The following is a 25,666-nucleotide window of genomic DNA, read 5'->3' as shown; positions in this document are numbered from 1 at the left end:
TAAACAGAGTAATGTGTGTTTTAACATGGTAAATTCTAGCTGACAATGATCCTAATTCACTTATTCCTCTAAAGCTGGTCAACAGGGACTTTCTGTGGCTTTTGATCTTGCCACTCACAGGGGATATGATTCAGACAACCCTCGTGTTCATGGAGACGTTGGAATGGCAGGCGTTGCAATAGACAGTGTGGAAGATATGAAGTTGTTGTTTGACTCAATTCCTTTGGAAAAGATGTCTGTTTCCATGACTATGAATGGTGCGGTGCTGCCAGTCCTGGCTATGTTCATTGTGACGGGGCAAGAGCAAGGAGTTTCTGAAGAGCAGCTAACAGGCACCATTCAGAATGACATATTGAAAGAATTCATGGTCAGGAACACTTTTATTTTCCCACCTGAACCCTCCATGAAGATTATAGCTGATATATTCCAGTATACGGCTAAAGTTAGTATATTTTTGTTTAGTTTATCAAAAATGTTTTGTTCAGTTGCTGTTCCATAGCAATGTGATATTATTTTCTAAAACCGCTTTTACACACGTATGAAAAACTTTGAGGCACACTGACCTCAGGGTTGTCTTTTTGATTTGATTCACCAATCCCGCAGATCAAAACTTAATTTGTATCACCTCCATTTTATCTGTCATAGTCTGCAATCCTTAATTAATACTCTTACCTGATAAAAAAAATAATATTGCTTTGTGTTTTGAAATGTACAATTGACATGGCCTCAATATAATATCTAGGAAGAGTTTCTCACATTTTGTGGTGAGGAACTGGTTCCTGACATTACCATTGAACAGCATGGCTTTAATTTAAATATTATGCTTCCTTGTTAAAGTCTCCCACATAAGAGGAAATAGTTTCTCTCTATCTACTTTAATAATGTATCCTTCCTGAGATGTTATGGTCTGAATTGAGGTAAACGAGATCCCACCTGAATTTTTGTATATCTCTTGGTTTCTGTTGCGTTTTGTGTTCTTGAATTTGTTAAGAATCTTAACAGTAGTCATTAGCATGATAAATTTTGAAGTAATGGTAGAAAATACAGGTTTGCTGATAGCTGAGTTAAAAAAGGATAGTCAGGGCATGCTTCAATAAAGAGAGAGAATCTCTGGAAGGTTATGGCAGTGCTGAACTGATTGAAATAAATGGACATGCTGAGGAACGTCCTAAATAGCAAATAAAGGGATTTGCCATAAACCTTGCAACTGGTATTGAAGTTAATTATAAATACATTAATTATTCAAAGCAAAAAATCTCAAGTCCTAATAGTGTAAAATATTAGCACGATGATATTCCTTAAGCAGTTTGTTCTCCATTTTAATGAATAATTTCCATTGAGAAGCAACACTTCTCAGTAAAGAATAGAAATAAAAATAAATCATGTAAGTCAAAAATGCCTTGCTTTCTGCTTGACCATGAAAGGTACAGAAAGAAAATGTGCAGAAGCGAAGGAGGAAGCTATATCACACATAATTAAGCTAGATTTAAATATAATTCACAAAGTGGAATAAAGCAAGAGTTGGATTTTAGTTTTCTATTAGGTTTCCTGTTAGTAAGATTTTTCTTTTCCTCATTATGATTTAATATAACTTTTATAGAAGCAACAGTGATGCTTTATTTTAAAAGTCTGTTTTCTCCATCCACAGCATATGCCTCGATTTAATTCCATTTCTATCAGTGGATACCATCTCCAAGAAGCCGGTGCTGATGCTGTTTTGGAATTGGCTTATACCATAGCAAATGGTTTAGAGTACTGCAGGACTGGTATTCAAGTTGGACTGAACATTGATGAATTTGCACCACGGTAATGTTTAATAACTCAGTTTTACACTTGCAGTTATACAAACTTATTTATTTAACAGTAATTTATTAACCTGACCTGGATGAACCTTTTCTAAAGTATGTAACCATATAAAGTCTGAAATTTTTGCCAATCATTGATAAATGCATTGAACACTGACATAAATTATTTTTAAAACTGAAGATTTGTGAGCACACCTTTTATCCCAGAATACTGAATTTTTATATTTATATTTAATATTACATTGCTGCAATGAAATACAACAGTTGGCATTTTAATGTTAGTGAATGATAGACTGCCTTTTGATTTTGTACTAGTTGAGAAAATTTTTCATGTTGTTTCTAACCTTTTTACTTTAACATTTCTTATGATTTGAATGGCCCATAAGGCAAGAAATATGATATGCTTCAAATGGTTTTAAGTTCCTAGAGAAATATTCTAAACAATGCTAGTTTGGCAGCATTTATACTGAATGTTTTATTTCATTGTGAAGCAGTGTTAATATTGCAATGATACAATTGGCATTCTGATCATAAGATGCCAATCCATGTCACTGAAACAAATAATAATAGAGATGAAAACTGTTCCACAGTTTATATTTGTATGGATCTAGTGCACAGAATTGAATTTTCAATGAGTTTCAATTAAAAGCATTAGTGAATCAAAATATTTGGGGAAATTGGCAAGTCTAGATCTAATTGAATCTTTTATTTATAAAAATACATGCTGCAATGAGTGAATTGCATTTCTAAATTTGTATAAAATATAAGCTTTAATGAATGTAAAGTCGTTCACTAATGTTTCTTCTCAACTTAGAATACCATGATGTTAACTAAACCAAATTTTGACAATGAAGTACACTATTCAATTTGCTAGAATGTCCAATGGTGGGGGAGCAAAGGTGGTACAGGTTCTGATATAACACGACAGTTCCTTCCTTGTGCGAGCTCGCGTTATGGGACATTTGAGCAATAGCCGCGCCATTTAAACTATTGGGGACCAGAATCATGTTATAGCCAATACAGTTAATGAAAGTTCGCATTCTACGAATAATAGTCTAAGTTCTTCAAATACGTTAAAGCCAATTCACATTGAAGGAACACAGGTTATAGCAGAACCAACTGAATTGGAAGGAGTTGTAATATTAGTGAGTTTTAAGAAGTAGGATTATTTCGGAGATTGACTTTGTCATTTTTGTGTTATAGACTTTCTTTCTTTTGGGGAATCGGTATGAATTTTTACATGGAAATAGCAAAGATGAGAGCAGCTAGACGACTGTGGGCTCATTTAATGAAAGAAAAATTTAATGCTAAAAATTCAAAATCTCTGCTGTTGCGAGCTCATTGCCAAACCTCTGGTTGGTCACTCACTGAGCAGGTTAGTGTACCTAATAGAAGTTTAAGATTCTGAATACCAAAACAGTGGCCCAGATTTTATAGTTGTAACGACAATTGTAAATGTAAATAGTTTGCAACAGAACTGTGAAACTGAAAGTAACTTGTTGGCCATTGCGCATGTTGAACAAGAAATCTCAGGAGTTGAAGTCGGTGATTTCCCCGCTTCTCCCCACAAGTGCACTGTTGAAAGTTCTGCAGATGAATATCTTCAAAATCACTTGAATTGGTTTCAATTTCTACCTCCAGTCTTGCTGTAAAAATCCTGTGAAAGCTCTGTCTGGTTAAATGAAACGTAATGAGTTTTTAATTGTGTACTGAGTTAATAATTAGTGAACAATCTTTTTATGAAAATTATTGTTAATTTTATGAAATGTCATATGTCTCCAATACCAGAAAATTTCATTGATATTTTCTTTTATATCTTATGATATTTCGCCTTCTATCTTTAATTCCACATGGATGCTCCAGTCTTTATCATACTGACTATAACTATTTAAATTGAAGTTTATAGTAAATTCATTTTTTAATATCCTAGTTTTTTTTTCTGAAGTATGGAGTCTTCCACATATGGCGTTTTATTTACTTCCCTCTAACCAGAGAGTGCAAAGGTTGACATCGCAACTTCATCTGAGTTGGCAATGGAAGTGATTATTCTCAGTCAGGCACATTCCTCAGTATTGGGCTATATCTTCTACAGTCATTGTGATTGAGTCATTGTTCAAATGGAATTGTAATTAAGTGTATAATATTCTACTTCATTAGCCATAAGGAACTATAAGGAATTTTAAATTTGGAAAATCCCTATGCATAGGTGAAGCACAAATACATATATTCTCAAGCTAGAAGGCTGTATTCCATAAGCTAGAAGTTAATATCTCTGAGGAGTTATTTTCTTTACTGTATCTAAAATAGTTTGCAATTTTTAAAACTTTGAAGATAGTAAATAATTCACCATATTTACTTTGTGCAACTGTTAATAAAATATTTCAATTTCAGGATCCACACAACAATATTGTTCGCACAGTGATTGAGGCAATGGCAGCCGTGTTTGGAGGAACTCAGTCATTACATACTAATTCCTTTGATGAGGCATTAAGTCTACCTACAGTACAAAGCGCCCGGATTGCCAGGAACACTCAGATCATCATACAGGAGGAGTCTGGCATCCCAAAAGTGGCAGATCCTTGGGCTGGTTCATTTATGATGGAATCACTAACTAATAACGTGTATAGTGCTGCCTTAGAGGTTAGTACACCTAAGCATCTCAGTCAACAAATTGTATTAGTAATGGTAAATGACTTGGTGCATATCTGTGATACTTACTGCAGTCTCTTGTTAAAATATGTAGCTTATAGGATAATAACAGCTGGAGATGCAGGCTGCTGAAAGAATGTGTTTTAAATAGAACATTCATGTCATAGTCATTTTAAAGTTTGAAATCTTAGCTAACATGTATATAAACCACTTTTTAGATTTTATTATTTTTGGGATGGTTAAGCTTTTCTAAAACTCTGGTTTTAACACTGACAACTTGACTACTTGCAAGTTGCTCATACGATTCAGATTTGGAACCATATCGCCTTTCATTCACTGTTGCTACGTCAAGCTCTGGAGCTCTGTAGCCCCCCCCCCACCCAATAAAAAAACAACTGTTTAGGTGTCTACACTCCAAAATACAGTTCAAATTGGCAGCTCCCCATCACATTTTCAGGGCAATTGCAGATGGACAAGAGATGCTCTCATAGCCAGTGTTCCCCTTATCCCATGAACAAATTTTAAAAAAGACATAATTGCTTGATTGGTTTTGTTCCACTAGTTAATGTTTGCTATGTAATGAAGCTGGGACCTTTCAGAGGCAGGATTGCTGTGATTGAGCACAGCTGGAAGCAAAGGCTGCTTTAAAGATCATATAATAAGCCTATAAATTCCTCAAATCTGCTTCTTGTATCAGTTGCAGTTTTGCTTAATCACTTAGATTCTGATTTTCTCTTCCACAGCTTAGTTGCCCAAGTTTGTATGTTCCTTTCCAGTATAGAACTTTGAAAAATGGTATCTAACCCTATTGTTACTGCCCCCTCACATCAATCATAGCACATTTTCATCAATAATATTGCAATAGTTGATTCAAAATTTTTCAAACCCTACCAACATTCTATTGATTAAAGACTCATTGCACCTCTTTTAATAGTATTTTCATTTGCTGGAGTTACCCATATATTCAATATTCGGTAATTATTAAAAGTCTCCATAGTATTGGCTGCTTGAGTATTTGTGGTTACTGTCAACTTCATCTGTTCTTACACAAGATTGAGAATAATTTGTCCATTTGGGTTGAATGCTCCTGATTAACCTTTTCACTAAAATTCATCTAAAACAATCGAATTTTACCGGTGACAAGACAAGATTTGTCAGCCAATAGTTTACAGACTTTTGTCACCTGTTATTTAGCACAATTCCCATTTTCAAAGAGATTTTGAAGATTTATTGTGACAGATTCTGCTATCTTTTTCTGTATTATGTCCTCGGCCAACCTTTTTTAAATAAATGGTTCCTTTAATGAAACATTGGTTTTCTTGTTGGAATATATTTTATAATTACTTATCTATGACCTTAAATATCATCTTCCTGGTCTAATGTTTGATCGAACTTTTGTTTTCCGTCCAGTTAGTCTGAGCTGGGTGTGCTTTCATTCTATCAAAGTTGGCTAATTTCCGATCCATTGTCTTTCTTCTATAATCTTTATTTTCTTGATCTGATCTCAAATTGAACTCTAAATAACATTACCATTTTCTACTTGTTTCCCTCTCTTCAGATTGCTTACTTATCCTTCTTTCTATCCACAATCAGATCGAGTGCAATATTACCATCAAATGTAAATATTATTTATACTAATCTAATTATGTTTAATTTTAGTTTATTAATGAGATTGAAGAAATGGGTGGTATGGCTAAAGCAGTAGTAGATGGTATTCCAAAACTTCGTATTGAGGAGTGTGCGGCCAGAAACCAAGCAATGATTGACTCTGGTAAATATTTATTCTGAAAGAACAGGTCGATCAGAGGTAGACCTGTTGCTATAGGCCGGATTTGTTTCTGTTCTAGAATTGGTTGAGTTTTATTGGCAATAGAAATAATTTGATATTAAAAATTGGAAATTACTGGTACCTGTAACTATAAATTCATTTTAATGCTATTTTTAAATGGCTTCTATTCAGGGTAAATGTATTGCTGAAAAGAGAGACATGTTGTCAAAACTTTTCAACTCACACAAAAATGCAGGAAATTCGAATTCCAAACAATCACAGTTTTAAAAAAAAAGGTGCTGTCTGTTATTCAGTTCAGCAGTGGCTGAGGGTCCTTTATCTACTTGCTTCTTCCTTCAACTGTTACTTAAAATGTACTTTGACTACATTTTTGTCTACCATCATAACAGCCCTGCTGTACAGAAACAGGGCACATAAACTGAAATGAGCACTGGGGCCTCGCAGAAGTCCCCATGTCCTGAGCTGTGGGAAATTGTCTGCCAAGTTTGAATGTTCAACTGTTAAGAGATTCTGAAATCATTTCCTAGTTTGAGTTGAATTAGAATTGACAACTTCAGAAAATTGATTTACTAAACTAGATAGTGAAAAGGAAATGTTATGTTGGTCTTAACTCCTGAGTAAGTATACAACGTATGCACATGCATTCTCTGTGTCTTTGTTTGTCTCAGGCATGCTCCCCACCCCCACCCCCCTCACACTTGGTCACCCATCCACATGCTTCTCCCATGCTGTTATGCGCTACTCCCTGTGCGCTTGCTCTCAAGTGCTTCCCCCTCCCGCTCCTCACACACATGCACTCTGTCACACACATTCGATCTCTCACATGTTTGTGTATGTGTGCACACACGTGAAATTTTTGAATTTAAACAACTCTATTAGTATATGATTTAGGGGTGGTTGAAGAGCCAAAATGATGGCCTTTGAGAGTAAATTTGCGTGTATATTTTTCGAATTCTAAATTTTAGTTTCAAAAGCTGCTGTGATGGGAATAAATCTGAGCCGTTGAAATCTACAATAAGATCGGCATGGGGGATATTATCTTCCCAATCAAATACTCAGTGGTTTTCTTTTCAAAGCAAAAGCTGAATATGGTCTTTTTTTTTCCATTATTTATTAGGTACGAAGGTAATTGTAGGAGTAAACAAGTATCGTCTGGAGAAAGAGGAAACTGTTGATGTGTTAGTTATTGATAATACTGCTGTGCGAAATCAACAGATTGCAAAACTAAAAAAGGTGAGATGTTACCAAATTTATCATATCTAATGAAGCCACAATATATTATGTCTTGACACTGCATATATGTTATATTTCCAGTGATTTCTTCAGGGTTCTCAAGTCAAGATTATAGCAAACCATCAGAAGATATGTAGAAACTCCAGGATAAAACTGGTGTAAATAGCTTTTAATACCAATTTTCGGGGTTCTGTGAAGCCATTGGCTTGAGTTGAAACAGCCTTAGGAAATATTACCTCTATTTTGTAGTCAGTTATAAAATAAAATTTATAGTATAAATGCATGCTTAGACCAAAACTGGTGGGGAAAAGAATAAAGAATGCTTTTCTTTTATTCCTGTTAGCTAGATTAATGCTCTGGTTCAGTAAATATTGTGCTTGATTCAAGGATTACATTTTTCAATTAGTTAAAAGCATCCAGAAATGAAGCAACAGTAGCACAATGTCTTGATGCCATCACAGAATGTGCACGTTCAGGAGAGAAAAACTTGCTGGCTCTTGCAGTGGACGCTGCTCGTGCAAGGTAAAGCAGAGCTCCTTATTACCAAAACTGAATAATTAGATCTGATATATTGCCAGATTACAGACTTGAAATTTTAGATATAAATTTTCAAATGTGAAAAGTAATATGCTCTTCCTTTTTTTTAAGCTAAGTGTGCTCGTGTGAATTTGTCCTTGTGATTTCAGACTTTGTTTTTTGACTTGATGAATTTGAAGATAGAATTTGCTATATGCAATAAAAGTAATCTGTCCTAAAGAAAAAAGTAACGGACTTTCATTTATGTAGCTATCTTCCACATTTTACAGACAAAAGTGACTGATCTTCAGTTTACCTCAACTTGAATATGATGTCAGTTGCTCCACCTCCCCCAAACTGGAAGGAAAGCGCAAGTGACAGGAAAGGCGTAAAACTACTTTAACATTTATGTTCTAGTCACCAGCAATCTGCAAGCACCAGACAAAAAGCACTTTTGCAGCTTATTGATTGTAGAAGACTGGGAAATCTGCAAGGTAGCACACTGAGCTAGCCAGCAGCTTTGCCTGATGGGGCAGACGCCAAAGGGAGTATTCAGCACGGTGGCCTACAGCATGTCTGTAGAACTTGCAGTTGCATTTTCTCTGCAACTACATAAATTCACCGATTTACAAATTTTGTTATTTTTAAAAGGAGCATCAATGACCCCTTTAAGTACTGCTGGCTCAGACAATCCTAAATTAAGTTCCATATCAGGCAGTGGCTCATGATTTGCAGATGAAATCCCTGTCCTCAAACTGGATCTGCTCCATTTAAAAGCGCACCTTTAAAATTGTTTAAGCCTTGGGGATGAATAAAAACTTCTACCCTACACGCTTCCTGATTTCTAACTGCTAACCACCTGTTTTTTTTCCAGGAAGAATAAACTAGCATTGTGACACAAATTCACTTCTTCTATTCCTAGTGATTATCATTAACTAGTGATTTAAGGTATTAATTGCTATGAAAGTTATACCAAAAATAGATAATTAGAAATTCCTGCATAAAGTCAAGGTGCAAAATTTCAGTGTATGTATAGAGTATTCCCTCAAGACCTTTCCTGTATTTGAGGATTTTGAACTGAAAGTATAATGCAGAACCATCAATTTCATCTGGTGAGCTTATCTTTATAGCTTATGTCCAAGAAGGTTTTCTCCTGTATACTGCTTTCTGAAGAATGAGAGCTGATCTCCTTGAAACATATAAAGCCTCTTCAGAGCGGCACGGTGGCACAGTGGTTAGCACTGCTGCCTCACAGCGCCTGTAGACCTGGGTTCAATTCCCGACTCGGGCGACTGACTGTGTGGAGTTTGCACGTTCTCCCCGTGTCTGCGTGGGTTTCCTCCGGGTGCTCCGGTTTCCTCCCACAGTCCAAAGATGTGCGGGTCAGGTGAATTGGCCATGCTAAATTGCCCGTAGTGATAGGTAAGGGGTAAATGTAGGGGCATGGGTGGGTTGCGCTTCGGCGGGTCGGTGTGGACTTGTTGGGCCGAAGGGCCTGTTTCCACACTGTAAGTCTAAGTCTAAGAATCCTATAGGGTTAATAATGTGGGAGAGTGTAGGACCAGAAGATATAGTCTCAGAATAAAGGGATGCCAGTTGAAGAATGAAATGAGGATGGGTTTCTTCTAAGGACTGTGAATCTTTGTAACTCCATGCCTCTGTGGGGGCAGAGTCCTGGTGTACATTTAAGGCTGAGATAGATAATCCTTGATTCCTCTGCCAGTTAAGAATTTATAGGGAAAGAGAAGAAAGTGGACAAGAGTGTTGGATCATGCTCTGTCTTGTTAAATGACAGAGCACGCTTAAGGGGCCAAATAACCTACTGATAATTCTATTTTTAACGGTCTTGTGGTCTAAACCGTATTTATAACACGGGGGTGGATGATTTTGTGTTATCCGATCAATTATGTTTACTCCTGTTTTCAGAACAGGAGTTGTTGATAGAATCTTCAAGTTGAGTCTTTTCTGTCCCAGGGGATGATCCTTGAATTAACAGGGTCCAGTGTAGCTGTTTTCTGGACTGTTGTAACAGCGTTCTGATATTTCTATCTGATTTTTTTTCTCCTGAGAGTGTAATTTAATGTTATAGGAAAAATGGGTAAGTATTATTTCCAAAAAACCTTTAAAACATAAAAGTCAAGAATTTGAAGCCGGTTCATTAAGAGTAAAGATGACCTAAGTATTGGAATTTGGATGGAAAGAGAGAAAAATGGTCAATGAACAGGGTTGTTAGAAACTTTATTAGAGGGTTACGGTGGTGACTAATGCTGCTGGGCGGAGCATTGTATATGCATTTCTTTTAAACTCTATTTTTTGTAGAACATTGCAGATTTACTACAAACTAAGAGGTCAGTACTTGGTGATGGATTAACACTCAACCCATTAACTCAGGTTGATGGGAAACCGATATAGTTAGCACAAGCTCCATTCTACATTGTAAGATTCAATCAACTGCAACCTAAACCTTGTTGTTTAACTTTTCTGACGAGATCATCAACTCTTTGGCTGTTTTTAGTTCAATCTCCTCTCTTCTTGTTGTCTTATCCTTTGCACTCAAGGCATTTGAATCAGTTTACTTTATAACCAATGAGAGCACCATGTAGAACATATGCCAAGAGCTGGACATCACTAATGGAGTGATGGGTGTAATTATTCTCCTGCAATGGATAATGGCACCCACTTCAAAATGGCAGTCTCCTCAGCTTGTAACAGCCACTATGTTGTTAAAATTTGTGTAAGCATAGATTAACTTCAGCAGTTCAAAAAAAAGGAGCTTAATACCACCTTTTTTTGAGGGCAATTAGGGATGTGCAACATTGACATAATTTGAAAGATGAACCAGGAAATCCTCTGCCAACTGAAGACCAGGCATGCAGCATTCCAGTCAAATGACCCAGACCTTTACAGGAAATCATGACATGACCTTTGCAAGGCCATTAGAGATGCCATGAGGCAGTACTGGACCAAATTTGAGCCCCAAACTAACCACACGGACACCTGCCACCTGTGGCAAGATCTACATGACACAATGGGATCAGAACAAAATTGAATCCGAACAAAATTGCACATACTTCCCTGATGCACTCAATGCTTTTTATGCTTGGTTTGAGCAGAATAGCTGTGGTGGGGTGTCATCTGCCCCAACAGCCCCAGAAGCAGCTGTTCCCTCAGTCACAACCGCAGATTTCAGATCAACCACCTGAGAGTAAACCTGAGGAAAGCAACTGACACAGATGGAGTCCCGGCCATGCACTCAGATGCTGTGCGGACCAGCTAGCGGAAGTATTTGCTGAAATCTTTAACCTGTCCTCGCTACCATCTGCTATCTCGCTACCCACCTGCTTCAAGAGGACCACCATCATCCAAGTACCAAAGAAAACACATGCAATGTGCCTCAATGATTACCACCTGGTGGCTCTGACCTCCATAATTATAAGTCCTTTGAGAGGATATTCCTGGTCCACATCAACTCTACCCTCCCAGGCTGCCTCGATCCATTGCAGTTTGCCCACCAGCAAAGCAACAGGATCACAGCAGATACCATTTCTCTAGTCCTACACTCCTCCATGGAACATCTGGATACGAAGGATACCTACTTAGTGTCTATAGCTGCACCATCAACACTACAATTCCAACCAACCCAATCTCAAGACACAAACCAAGGTGTCAGCTCTGCCGTCTGCAACTGGATCCTCAGTTTTCTGACTCATAGACCACAGTCAATGAAGATAGACAACAGCACCTCCTCCACGATAATCCTCAACACTAGCATCGCACAATAATGAGTCCTCAGCCCCTTCCTATACTTCTTATACACTCATGGCTAAGGGCAAATTTCATACGCGTGCCATCTGTACGTTTGCTGATGGAGGCCGGATATCAACAATAACGAGACAGTAAAATAGAAAGGCGATGGAATTCTTGATAATGTGGTGCAGTGATAACTATCTCTTTCTCAATGTCAGAAAACAAAAGAATTGATCATTGACTTCAGGAACAAAGGAAGAGGACACTTCCAAGCTACATCAATGGAGCTGAGGTGGAGAGGGTTGAGGCTGTCAAGTTCCGAGGAGTGACAATAACCAATGATCTATCCTAGACATCCCACATAGAGGTGATGGTCAAGGCGGCACAGTAAAGCCTCTTCTTCCTCAGGGGGCTTAGGATATTTGGCATGTTCATAAGGAGGGTCCCTCCCCAACTTTTACAGCTGTACCACAGAAAGCATTCTATCTGGGTGCATCATGATATAGTACAGCAACTGCTCTGCCTAGGAGCATAAGAAACTACAGAAGGTTGTGTGCACAGCCCAGACCCTCCGAAAGCCAACCTCCCATCCGTGGACTCTATTTACACTCTGGCAGTTTTTCTGCAGCAATGCAATGTTGTCAAAGATCCCTCCCACCCTGGCAATACTCTCTTCCAACCTCTTCTGTCACTCAGTAGCTAGAGAAGCTTAAACGTGCATACCAACAGGTTCAAGAACCCCTTCATCCCTGCCATTATTTGACTGCTGAGTGGACCTGTCTGGCTTCAAATCCAGTGTTGATCTTGCATTTTGTGTGCCCCCTGTGCAGCTGTAACCTTGTGCCTCATTCTGTCTAAACACCTTATTATTTGTTCTTCCATTGTAAATTATGATCTGCCTGTACCGCTCACAAAACAAAATTTTACACTGTACTTAGGTACATGTGACAACAAGAAATCTGATATCAAAAGAGCACTTTGCCAATTTTTTTCCCTGTGGATATATTATTGTAAATATCAATTGTGGTGATTTATTGTAGAAACTAAAAGCAACAGCATGAAGTTCAAGTAGCAGCTTTGGTTGTGCATATCTTTCAACTCAATTTCTGTCTTTTCTGTATTTAGAAGGAATTTATTTGTGCCTGACTGTGTGGGAAATCTATTAATCTATTTATTTAGATGCACAGTTGGAGAAATTACAGATGCAATGAAAAAAGTATTTGGTGAACATCGAGCAAGTGATCGCATGGTGACTGGTGCATATCGACAAGAATTTGGTGATAGTGAAGAAATGTCAATGGCAATAAATCGGTGAGCTAAAATTAAGTTGTTAAGGTATATGCTTTTGCTGACATACCTAAAACAAAGGTAATTATTAATATTAATAGTTTAGAGATTAAATAATTTTACTCAAGTGGTATTTTTCAACAAATGTGTAATGATTGCATTATTTTTAATTATTTATTGTCAGTTAATATATGCAACCTTCAATAAATTTATTTGAACTGTTATTTTCCATCTCCATCCTCCGATTTCATGGCTGCACAAATGTCATGTCACCTTGTCCTTCATTTCCCACTAAGACAAAAAATTTCTATCTTGCCTGTTGATACGTTTGAAATCCTCCGATGTTCAAATAAATTACTCAAATCAAATCAAATCTTAAATGTACAACAATAGTTTACGTAATTTCTTCTCATATGGAGACCTGGTGATAATCTAGTGAATTTACACTGAACTTTTCCCAAACCTAGTCATCTAATTTAAATGTATAAAACAACATGTATTCTCAGTATTTTAAAGATATTCACAATGCATTCAAAGTGTCATTTGAAATTTATCCATTGTTGGCTGGTCGATTATCCTGGCATTGATATTTTTATATTTAGCATTGAAAGATTTGCAAAGAATGAAGGTCGTCGTCCTCGTCTGCTTGTTGCTAAAATGGGTCAAGATGGGCACGACCGAGGAGCAAAGGTTATCGCAACAGGATTTGCTGATCTTGGCTTTGATGTGGATATGGGTCCACTGTTTCAGGTAGTTTAACAATACTATTCTAATTTGATGAAGAAACTTAATAAATTGCAATTTAGTGCTTATAAACAAAACAATATCAAATTTCCTGTAAAGGTAGAGAACTTGGTTTGGTAATTATGTATTACCAGTAAAAAATGAGGTCTGCAGATGCTGGAGATCACAGCTGCAAATGTGTTGCTGGTCAAAGCACAGCAGGTTAGGCAGCATCTCAGGAATAGGGAATTCGACGTTTCGAGCATAAGCCCTTCATCAGGAATAAGAGAGAGAGAGCCAAGCAGGCTGAGATAAAAGGTAGGGAGGAGGGACTAGGGGGAGGGGCGATGGAGGTGGGATAGGTGGAAGGAGGTCAAGGTGAGGGTGATAGGCCGGAGTGGGGTGGGGGCGGAGAGGTCAGGAAGAGGATTGCAGGTTAGGAGGGCGGTGCTGAGTTGAGGGAACCGACTGAGACAAGGTGGGGGGAGGGGAAATGAGGAAGCTGGAGAAATCTGAATTCATACCTTGTGGTTGGAGGGTTCCCAGGCGGAAGATGAGGCGCTCCTCCTCCAGCCGTCGTGTAGTTGTGTTCTGCCGGTGGAGGAGTCCAAGGACCTGCATGTCCTCGGTGGAGTGGGAGGGGGAGTTAAAGTGTTGAGCCACGGGGTGATTGGGTTGGTTGGTTCGGGCGGCCCAGAGGTGTTCTCTGAAGCGTTCCGCAAGTAAGCGGCCTGTCTCACCAATATAGAGGAGGCCACATCGGGTGCAGCGGATGCAATAGATGATGTGTGTGGAGGTACAGGTGAACTTGTGGCGGATATGGAAGGATCCCTTGGGGCCTTGGAGGGAAGTGAGTGTGGAGGTGTGGGCGCAAGTTTTACATTTCCTGCGGTTGCAGGGGAAGGTGCCGGGGGTGGAGGTTGGGTTGGTGGGGGGTGTGGATCTGACAAGGGAGTCACGAAGGGAGTGGTCCTTGCGGAACGCTGATAGGGGAGGGGAGGGAAATATATCCTTGGTGGTGGGGTCCGTTTGGAGGTGGCGGAAATGGCGGCGGATAATACCTGAAATTCACCTGGACTGTCTCAGACTCCTCACTCCCCTTCCTAGACCTTTCCATTTCTATCTCGGGCGACCGACTCAACACAGACATCTATTATAAACCGACTGACTCCCACAGCTACCTGGACTACACCTCCTCCCACCCTGCCCCCTGTAAAAACGCCATCCCATATTCCCAATTCCTTCGTCTCCGCCGCATCTGCTCCCAGGAGGACCAATTCCAACACCGCACAACCCAGATGGCCTCCTTCTTCAAGGACCGCAGATTCCCCCCAGACGTGATCGACGATGCCCTCCACTGCATCTCCTCCACTTCCCGCTCCTCCGCCCTTGAGCCCCGCTCCTCCAACCGCCACCAAGACAGAACCCCACTGGTTCTCACCTACCACCCCACCAACCTGCGCATACAACGTATTATCCGCCGCCATTTCCGCCACCTCCAAACGGACCCCACCACCAAGGATATATTTCCCTCCCCTCCCCTATCAGCGTTCCGCAAGGACCACTCCCTTCGTGACTCCCTTGTCAGATCCACACCCCCCACCAACCCAACCTCCACCCCCAGCACCTTCCCCTGCAACCGCAGGAAATGTAAAACTTGCGCCCACACCTCCACACTCACTTCCCTCCAAGGCCCCAAGGGATCCTTCCATATCCGCCACAAGTTCACCTGTACCTCCACACACATCATCTATTGCATCCGCTGCACCCGATGTGGCCTCCTCTATATTGGTGAGACAGGCCGCTTACTTGCGGAACGCTTCAGAGAACACCTCTGGGCCGCCCGAACCAACCAACCCAATCACCCCGTGGCTCAACACTTTAACTCCCCCTCCCACTCCACCGAGGACATGCAGGTCCTTGGACTCCTCCACCGGCAGAACACAACTACACGACGGCTGGAGGAGGAGCGCCTCATCTTCCGCCTGGGAACCCTCCAACCACAAGGTATGAATTCAGATTTCTCCAGCTTCCTCATTTCCCCTCCCCCCACCTTGTCTCAGTCGGTTCCCTCAACTCAGCACCGCCCTCCTAACCTGCAATCCTCTTCCTGACCTCTCCGCCCCCACCCCACTCCGGCCTATCACCCTCACCTTGACCTCCTTCCACCTATCCCACCTCCATCGCCCCTCCCCCTAGTCCCTCCTCCCTACCTTTTATCTCAGCCTGCTTGGCTCTCTCTCTCTTATTCCTGATGAAGGGCTTATGCTCGAAACGTCGAATTCTCTATTCCTAATTATGTATTACCAAGCAGGTTTGAAATTAAACTTTGAAATAAATCAGGACATTGGTGAGGCCAACTTTAGAATACTGAGTATGGTTCTGGCCACCTTTCTATGGGAAGGATGTTGTTAAACTTGAGAGAATGCAGAAAAGATGTACAAGGATATTGCCGGGAATAGGAGAGAGTGTTACTGGGAGAGGTTCAGTAGAGCTTTTTTCCCTGGCGTGTTAGAGGTTGAGGGGTGACCGTATACATGTTCATAAACTCATGAGGGGCATGGATGGGGTGAATAGCCAATGTCATTCCTTGGTTGGGGATTCCAAAACTGGAGGGCATCGGTTTAAGGTGAGAGGGGAAACATTTAAAATGGACCCGAGGAGTAACTTTTTCATGCAGACGTTGTTGCATGTATGGAACCAGTTGCCAGAGGAAGTGATGGAGTAGGTACAATTTCAACATTTAAGAGGCACGTTTACGATGGGTATATGAATAGGAAGGGTTTAGAACATAGAACATAGAAAAGTACAGCACAGAACAGACCCTTCGGCACACTGTTGTGCCATGGATTATTCCATATCTAAAATTAACCTCAATTCACTGCTGTCCATGTGCATGTCCAGTAGTCACTTAAATGTCCCTAATGACTCTGCTTCCACCACCACCACTGGCAACGCATTCCATGCATTCACAACTCTCTGCGTAAAGAACCTACCTCTGACGTTTCCTCTATACCTTCCTCCTCATAGTCACAGAGATGTACAGCATGGAAGCAGACCCTTTGGTCCAACCCGTCCATGCTGACCAGATATCCTAACCCAATCTAGTCCCACCTGCCAGCACCCAGCCCATATCCCTCCAAACCCTTCCTATTCATATTCCTATTCAAATGCCTCTTAAATGTTGCAATTGTACTAGCCTCCACCATTTCCTCTGGCAGCTCATTACATATATGTACCATCCTCTGTGTGAAAAAGTTGCCCTTAGGTCTCTTTTATATCTTTCCTCTCTCACCCTAAACCTATGCCCTCTAGTTCTGGACTCCCCGACCCCAGGGAAAAGACTTTGCCTATTTAACCTATCCATGGTCCTCATAATTTTGTAAACCTCTATAAGGTTCTGACGCTCCAGGGAAAACAGCCCCAGCCTGTTCAGCCTCTCCCTATAGCTTAAATCCTCCAAACCTGGCAACATCCTTTTAAATCTTTTCTGAACCCTTTCAAGTTTCACAACATCTTTCCAATAAGAAGGAGACCAGAATTGCACACAATATTCCAACAGTGGCCAAATCAATGTCCTGTACAGCCGCAACATGACCTCCCAACTCCTGTACTCCAATACTCTGACCAGTAAAGGAAAGCATACCAAATGACCTCTTCACTATCCTATCTACCTTTTGACTCCACTTTCAAGGAGCTATGAACCTGCACTCCAAGGTCTCTTTGTTCAGGAACACTCCCTAGGACCTTACCATTAAGTGTATAAGTCCTGCTAAGATTTGTTTTCCCAAAATGCAGCACCTCACATTTATCTGAATTAAACTCCATCTGCCACTTCTCAGCCCATTGGCCCATCTGGTCAAGATCCTGTTGTAATCTGAGGTAACCCTCTTCGCTGTCCACTACACCTCCAATTTTGGTGTCATCTGCAAACTTATTAACTGTACCTCTTATGCTCGCATCCAAATCTTTTATGTAAATGACAAAACGTAGAGGACCCAGCACCAATCCTTGTGGCACTCCACTGGTCACAGGCCTCCAGTCTGAAAAACAACACTCCACCACCACCACCCACTGTCTTTTACCTTTGAGCCAGTTCTGTATCCAAATGGCTTGTTCTCCCTATATTCCAGGAGGTCAAACCTTGCTAACCAGTCTCCCATGGGGAACTTTGTCGAATGCCTTACTGAAGTGCATATAAATTACATCTACTGCTCTGCCCTCATCAATCCTCTTTGTTACTTCTTCAAAAAACTCAATCAAGTTTGTGAGACATGATTTCCCATGCACAAAGCTATGTTGACTATCCCTAATCAGTTCTTGCCTTTCAAAATACGTGTACATCCTGTCCCTCAGGATTCCCTCCAACAACTTGCCCACCACTGAGCTCAGGCTCACTGGTCTATAGTTCCCTGGCTTGTCCTTACCACCCTTCTTAAACAGTGGCACCATGTTTGCCAACCTCCAGTCCTATGACGATCAATGATACAAATATCTCAGCAAGAGGTCCAACAATCACTTCTCTAGCTTCCCCCAGAATTCTAGGTTACACCTGATCAGGTCCTGGGGAATTATCTACCTTTTATCCGTTTCAAGATATCCAGCACTTCCTCCTCTAATCTGGACATTTTGCAAGATGTCACCATCTATTTCCCTACAGTCTATATCTTCCATATCCTTTTCCATAGTAAATACTGATGCAAAATACTCATTTCGTATCTTCTCCCATTTTCTGCGGCTCCACACAAAGGCTGCCTTGCTGATCCTTGGGGGGGCCATATTCTCTCCCGAGTTACCCTTTTGTCCTTAGTGCATTTGTAACACCCTTTGGACTCTCCTTAATTGTATTTGCCAAAGCTATCTCATGTCCCCTTTTTGCCCTCCTGATTACCCTCTTAAGTATACTCCTACTTAAGTATTCACTCGATCTATTCTGTCTATACCTTACATATGCTTCCTTTTTCTAAACCAAACCCTCAATTTCTTTAGTCATCCAGCATTCCCTATACCTACCAGCCTTCCCTTTCACCCTGACAGGAATATACTTTCCCTAGATTCTTGTTATGTCATTTCTGAAGGCTTCCCATTTTTCCACCAATCCCTTTACCTGCGAACATCTGCCCCCAATCAGCTTTTGAAAGTTCTTGCTTAATACCATCAAAATTGGCCTTTCTATAATTTAGAACTTCAGCTTTTAGATCTGGTCTATCCTTTTCCATCACTATTTTAAATCTAATAGAATTATGGTCGCTGGCCCAAAGTGCTCCCCCACTGACACCTCAGTCACCTGCCCTGCCTTATTTCCCAAGAGTAGGTCAAGTTTTGCACCTTCTCTAGTAGTTACATGCACACACTGAATCAGAAAATTGTCTTGTACACACTTAATAAATTCCTCTCCATCTAAACCTTTAACACTATGACAGTCCCAGTCAATGTTTGGAAAGTTAAAATCCCCTACTATAACCACCCTATTATTCTTACAGATAGCTGAGATCTCCTTACAAATTTGTTTCTCAATTTTCCTCTGACTATTAGGGAGTCAGTAATACAATCCCAATAAGTTAATCATCCCTTTGTTATTTCTCAGTTCCACCCAACTAACTTCCCTGGATGTATTTCCAGGAATATCCTCCCTTAGCACAGCTGTAATGCTATCCCTTATCAAAAATGCCACTCCCCCTCCTCTCTTGCCTCCCTTTCCTTCCTGTATCATTTGTATCCTGGAACATTAAGCAGCTAGTCCTGCCCATCCTTGAGCAATGTTTCTGTAATTGCTATGATATCCCAGTTCCATGTTCCTAACCATGCCCTGAGTTCATCTGCCCCTTACATTAAAATAAATGCAGTTTAATTTATTAGTCCTATTTTGTCCCTGCTTGCCATGACTGTTTGTTTGACTCACTTCTGTTCTCAACTGTACCAGTCTCAGATTGATCTCTTTCCTCGTTATCTACCTGGGTCCCAACCACCTCCCGCCCCACCTTACTAGTTTAAATCCTCCTGAGCAGCTCTAGCAAATTTCCCTGCCAGTATATTATCTTAAAAGTATGACTCCGTGTGCCAGTCAATCCTGCTCTGGGAAAAAAAAAATCTCTGGATATTGACTCTATCTGTGCCTCTCATTACCTTGTATACCTCGATCAGGTCACCTCTCTTTCTCCTTCTCTCCAGCGAGAAAGGTCCGAACTTAGTCAACCTCTCTTCGTAAGACAAGCCCTCCAGTCCAGGTAACATCCTGGTAAATCTCATTTGCCCTCTCTCCAAAGCCTCTATCTTTCCTATGATAAAGCGACCAGAAATGGACACAATATTCCAAGTGTGGTCTCACCAGGGTCTTCTTGAGCAGCAGCAAAACCTCGCGGCTGTTAAACTCTGTCCCCCTGTTAATGAAAGCCAAAACGTCATATGCTTTCTTAACAACCCTATCTACTTTGGTGGCAACATTGAGGGATCCATGCACTTGAACACCAAAGCTCCTCTGTTCCTCCAAACTGCCAAGAATCCTGTCTTTAATCCTATATTCAGCATTCAAGTTCAACCTTCCAAAATGCTTCACTTCACATTTATCCAGGTTGAACTCCATCTGCCATTTCTCAGTTCAGCTCTGAATCCTGTCTATGTCACACTGTAGCCTGAAATAGCCCTCATTGCTATCAACGGTACCTCTAACCTGTGTGTCATCAGCAAATTTACTAACCCACCCATTAACCTCTGCATCCAAGTCATTTATAAAGACTAAAAAGAGCATAGGCCCAAGAACAGAGCCCTGCGGGTCACCACTGACGTCCAGGCAGAATACTTTCCATCTACAACCACTCTCTGCCTTCTATCAGCCAACCAATTCTGAATCCAGGTTTGGGGGGGGGGAATATGGGCCACATGCTAGCAAATGGAACTAGCTGAGATTGGAATGTCTGGTCGGCACTGATGAGTTGGATCAAAGGGTCTTTTTTTGTGCTGTATGACTCTATGACTGTTTATTACAGAATGGTGTAAACTGTTTTAGGACAAAGAAGCAAGTAAAATGAATCACATTTGACTCCACTTTCTTCAGGTAAAGCAAACAAAGAAACTTGGTTCTAACTGGACGAAGCTGTGATAATCTCCTTTTTGTTCTAAAACATGATAGGCTCATGTTGTGCTATTTCAACTTGCTTTTCTCAAACTATCAATGTTCAATTTTAGTTTTATTTTAATTTCCCCAAGAGGTGGTCCTTTCCAACTTGTCTACATGGACTGGCTGATTAATGAGTATAAACAAAAATAGATTTTCTGAATTGTATCCTTTTGTGAAAGTTGCAGTCTCACTATTCATTCTTTATTATTCTTTTAAGATTCAGTGCTTGCTATCACCACGTGCCAATATATGTTAAGGACATAATCCTACATAATTGCTTGGAGAAATGTACGTGAACACAAAGTTTGGCATTTGATTAGTTTCTAATTTCATGCCCTATATTGGCTGCTGAGTATATCAGAATCTTTGATTATCCCTTATTTTGTCTCCGGTTGGCAATGTGGAAGGGATATCTGAGTGACAACATGTTACGCTAGCCCTTTGATTTTCCAATGGCTAACTCTGACGTGAGAAACTATTTTGTATTTGAGCAAAATTTGAGTCCTGATTATAATTCAGATGGGATACTATCCTGAAGGGACATTCTGCTCAAAAATGTCAGGAAATTAAATGGGTTTATGAATAATTCCTTGATGGATTCTGTCTAAGCAATGGCCTAGAACAAATTGTTCATTTATTAGGACAGATGAAAGTGCTAGCCATTTAACAGGTAAATTGATGGGAGTTCGGTGAGATCAGATGCCTTTTGACCAAGTTATCTATAATTGTGCCACAAGTGTTCCAATGCTACAGATTAGGAAGTAGCCAGGTGGAAATTAACTGCTTTTGTTTTAAAATAGAGAATGGAAATATTAACATGGTGAAATATGCACACTTCAAATATTAATCAAAACATATTATAACAATTCATTAGATCACTATCAAGTAATTTCTATTTTACTTCTAGACTCCTCGAGAAGTAGCCCAACAAGCAATAGATGCGGATGTTCACTGCGTGGGTGTCAGTTCGTTGGCTGCTGGGCACAAAACTCTTGTGCCAGAACTGATTAAAGAACTCTGTGATCTTCGACGCCCTGATATTTTGGTCATTTGTGGTGGTGTGATTCCTCCACAGGTATTGTGTTTAAGACAATTTCAGAGTCTCTCATGTTGTGCATATGTAGACATTTTCTACTCTGATGTTATCACACACCTCTGGAGCAGGTGGGACTTGAACTCAGGTCTCTGGTTCAGAAATAGGGTACTACCACTCTACCACAAGAGCCCTCGATGTAATGATACATACACTGATGTTAAGCGTTCATTAATCATGCTCCTTTTATCAGGATTGTGTTAGATCTTGGCAACTGGAGTAAAAATGTCCAATGAAGTTTGCTTGTAATTATATACTAATGATTCAGACATCAGGGAACAGAAGGAAAACAGTTGCAATGTAAAAGTTAGTAATATACTAATTTATCTTTGCCATGAAAATACAATGATCATTAATTTAATGTCCTGTATCAGGAAGAACAGCCTTACTGGTTCTCATTTGGTTACCCTCTTTCCTGTTTTCATCTGTTTTTTGTCTGGTTCACTTTGATTTAGCTAACATGCAGAGCTGAAGCTTTGATAATATTTTGAGGCATTCTGAGTAGAGAGTAAGGGGAGAATAAAATAAATGTGCATTGATGAGTATACTTCAACACTTGCTGATAATATCTTTTGCAGCAGTATTATGCAGGGACAGAAAACAAATTTCTTGTCTTTCATTTCCAAATGTGCGCAAGATATGGCAGTAGTTTGGGAGCAGGATAAGGTGGGAATCAATGACAGAGGATATAGGTGGATGTGTGCTGAGGGCAGACATAGGCATGTTCAGCAGCTCAATGCAAGAAACCTGGACAATGAAAACATATAAAAATGATAAGATTATGAAACAAGTAGAAGAGGTCTATGAATGCAGATGAATTGGTCTTTAAAATTGGGGATGTGGGAGAAAGCCACAAAGATGTAAATTGTTTTTTCACTTTTTTAAACATAGGAACAATGGATGAGAAAATGAATAATTGGTACTAAACTTATAAAGGTTTTGTTTAAGCTATACTTGAACTGTTGTGTACAATTCTAGCATTCCATTATAAGAGGAGTATTAAAGCCATGGAAAATGGAATGCTGATTCCTGTTTTGCATACAAATCATTTAAGGTTGTAGTTGTAAAATCTTGCTTTGCATGCAGAAATCATGACATTATAGCAAACCTGATTCTGTAATTAGTTATTTGGATATTAAATGTTGGTGTCTATATCAATTAGCAGCAATGTAGTATTCCATTTCACTTATTTCCCCTTTAGTGTATTGTGGGAGCCTGATTTAATTTGTTAGTGAATTAGTTGATCTTGCAAAGATTTAATACTAATCATCTACATGAAAGTGAATATCTTAAGTCATGTTTCATCATAAGACTTAACCCACTCTCTTGAAAGTAATATTAAGCTTTTGATAGGCAGATTGGGAAAGGTGATTGAAGTTCAGATCTTTTGGTGGAAGCACTGTTTTCTGGAATGCTATCAGAGGCACAATGCCATTTAAGAAAACTGCAAATCTCCAAGCAAGCATTTTCATTAAATATGACCAAATGAGCTGAAAGCTACACCACAATGGGTGGGCCATGGGAAATGATATATATTAAATACAACATGAAAAATAGGTCACTGTCTTAAATAGGCAACCTCTTACTCTGAGTTTACACCCTTTCATCCCACATCCTCCCATAATGGTAAACAACCTCTGGATTTTCCCTGTCAAGCTCCCCAAGAGGCCCATGTTGGACTGGGGCAGACAAAGTCAGGAGTCACACAACACCAGATTATAGTCAAATATATTTATTTAAAATCACAAGCTTTCGGAGCACAGACCCTTCGTCAGGTGGTGAGAGAAGAGCGCACAGACCCAGACAGAGAGATCAAACGATCACAGACGAAGGGGCTATGCTGTGAGAGCTTGTGATTTCAAATAAATCTGTTTGACTATAAACGGGTGTCATGTGACTTCTGACAAGCTCCCCAAGAATCGTGAATGCATCAGTGAGTTTCCTCTCATTCTTCTAAACTGAGTACATGTCCAACCAACTCAAACTCTGTCATCTAGTCTTTCCCTCTCCTCATCGATGAAGTTGTTTGTTTTCCTCTAAACTTCAAGTTCCATTTTCTGATATTTGTAACACAGTTTCCTGTTAGTGCTCTGAAGTTGAATATCCTATACAAGGGAAAGTACATAATTGTACATACCTATAATGAAAAAATCTTTAAGAAAATGTTCAAATTCAGCATTGTCATTTGGAAGTTGGGATTGGGTGACTGATATGTTTCAACAGAAAATAACAGTGCTAACACTTTTTTTTAAATTCCTCTAGGATTATGACATCTTATATAAGTCAGGTGTTTGCAGCATCTTTGGCCCAGGTACCAGAATTCCAGTTGCAGCACTACAGGTGCTTGCTGACATTGAAAGAAATTTAGTCAAGAGGCAGCAATCAATGTGAATGTCACCTTGGAAATGAACAAATATGTTTTACTTTAGAGAGATGCTATGAAAAATCTTTGTGTCAATCAAAAACAATTTGTAATACATTTGTCTTCTGTACTTTCTGGGAAAGTTTGTAGAATATCAATATCTTATACCAAATATCTCAATTCACTTACTAGGGAAACCTATAATCATATATTCAAGCTCTTACAAAGTTAATAACAGTGTAAATGCCATCCTCACAACTAAATATCTGTTTATTGCCTAACGTTGATATGATTCAGTTGCATTTGCATGATTAATGAGTGAACAGTTTGTTTTATGACCTGTAGAGAAAAATAAAATTATTTTTGTGCAATCATTCTATTTCTACTATGTATTTACTAGTATCAGTAACAGAAACCTAGAAAAAAATGAGTGCTGGTACTTCCAATGAAAGATGTTGCTGTTGGGGGTGGTGACCTAAATTTGGGAAATCAGCATTTGGAAATGGTTAGGGTAATTGAGGAGTGATAAAGATATTATGGGTGGGAGTGGTGTATGGATCCCCTAACAGTAACCATGTAGGACAGGGTATCACACAAAGTAATGGAAGCTGTCACAAGGGTGTAGTAAGTATCATGGGGATTTTAATTTGAATTTAATGGAATTAGCTTTATCGTGTCATATTTGTAAGTGTAAAGTTTACAATTCATCACTTAATGGCTCCATCTTAGGTACAAAGATACTTAGGTATGAATTCTTCAGTACAAGTTCTTAGGGGGCAAAAAAATTTGAAAAATAAAAAAAATCCAGCATTGCAGATCATAGGAATATGTTAGAAAATAAGAAATATTTCCGAATAATGTTCCTTCCAACCCAGTCCACACTGGCACCTAAAAGCCAAGATGAGGAATTCATACATTTTTTTTGTACTTGTTTCCTAGAACAGTATGTTCTGGCAGCAAACTGAGACCAGGCTATACTAGACCTGATATTGACCCAGTAAGACACGATGAATTAATGTCCTTAGTGAAGTCTCCCCAAGGTAGCAATGATCAATTGAAATTTGCATACTGTTGAGAAAGAGAATAGAGTCTAAAGCTAACACTGTAAAGACAAATAAATACAATTATAAGGGCATGAAAGCAGAGCTAGGAAAATTTGAACTGGTAGCTTAAAAGATTGATCAGTATAGATACAGTTTAAGGGGATATTTCAGAATGCAATGAAGCGGGGCAGATAAAAAGATTGCTGATTTTTATATTCTTTCTAAAGAGCAAGATAACTAAAAATATAAAGACAAAAGTCTTTCTGCAGCTACTTAAAATACAAAAATTAACAAAATGATTG

At 39.6% G+C, this 25,666-nt stretch overlaps 1 protein-coding gene across 1 annotated transcript in view; it reads left to right on the top strand.

The window, feature by feature from the left end:
• mmut (methylmalonyl CoA mutase) overlaps positions 1–24,687 on the top strand; it is a 39,565-nt gene extending 14,878 nt beyond the window's left edge. The window contains exons 2-12 of the mRNA XM_060851491.1: positions 75–442; positions 1,649–1,806; positions 3,009–3,180; positions 4,197–4,445; positions 6,114–6,225; positions 7,361–7,476; positions 7,883–7,998; positions 12,919–13,050; positions 13,629–13,776; positions 21,774–21,941; positions 24,222–24,687. Coding sequence (XP_060707474.1) covers positions 75–442; positions 1,649–1,806; positions 3,009–3,180; positions 4,197–4,445; positions 6,114–6,225; positions 7,361–7,476; positions 7,883–7,998; positions 12,919–13,050; positions 13,629–13,776; positions 21,774–21,941; positions 24,222–24,350 — 1,868 coding nt within the window. The 3' untranslated portion in view covers positions 24,351–24,687. The remainder of the gene's footprint in view (positions 1–74; positions 443–1,648; positions 1,807–3,008; positions 3,181–4,196; positions 4,446–6,113; positions 6,226–7,360; positions 7,477–7,882; positions 7,999–12,918; positions 13,051–13,628; positions 13,777–21,773; positions 21,942–24,221) is intronic.
• The last annotated feature ends 979 nt before the right edge of the window (positions 24,688–25,666 follow it).

The sequence above is a fragment of the Hemiscyllium ocellatum genome, chromosome 3 (assembly GCF_020745735.1).
Source record: "Hemiscyllium ocellatum isolate sHemOce1 chromosome 3, sHemOce1.pat.X.cur, whole genome shotgun sequence".
Lineage (NCBI taxonomy): Eukaryota > Metazoa > Chordata > Chondrichthyes > Orectolobiformes > Hemiscylliidae > Hemiscyllium > Hemiscyllium ocellatum.
Note: the sequence above shows the minus strand (reverse complement) of the source record. Positions and strands in the feature narration are given on the sequence as shown.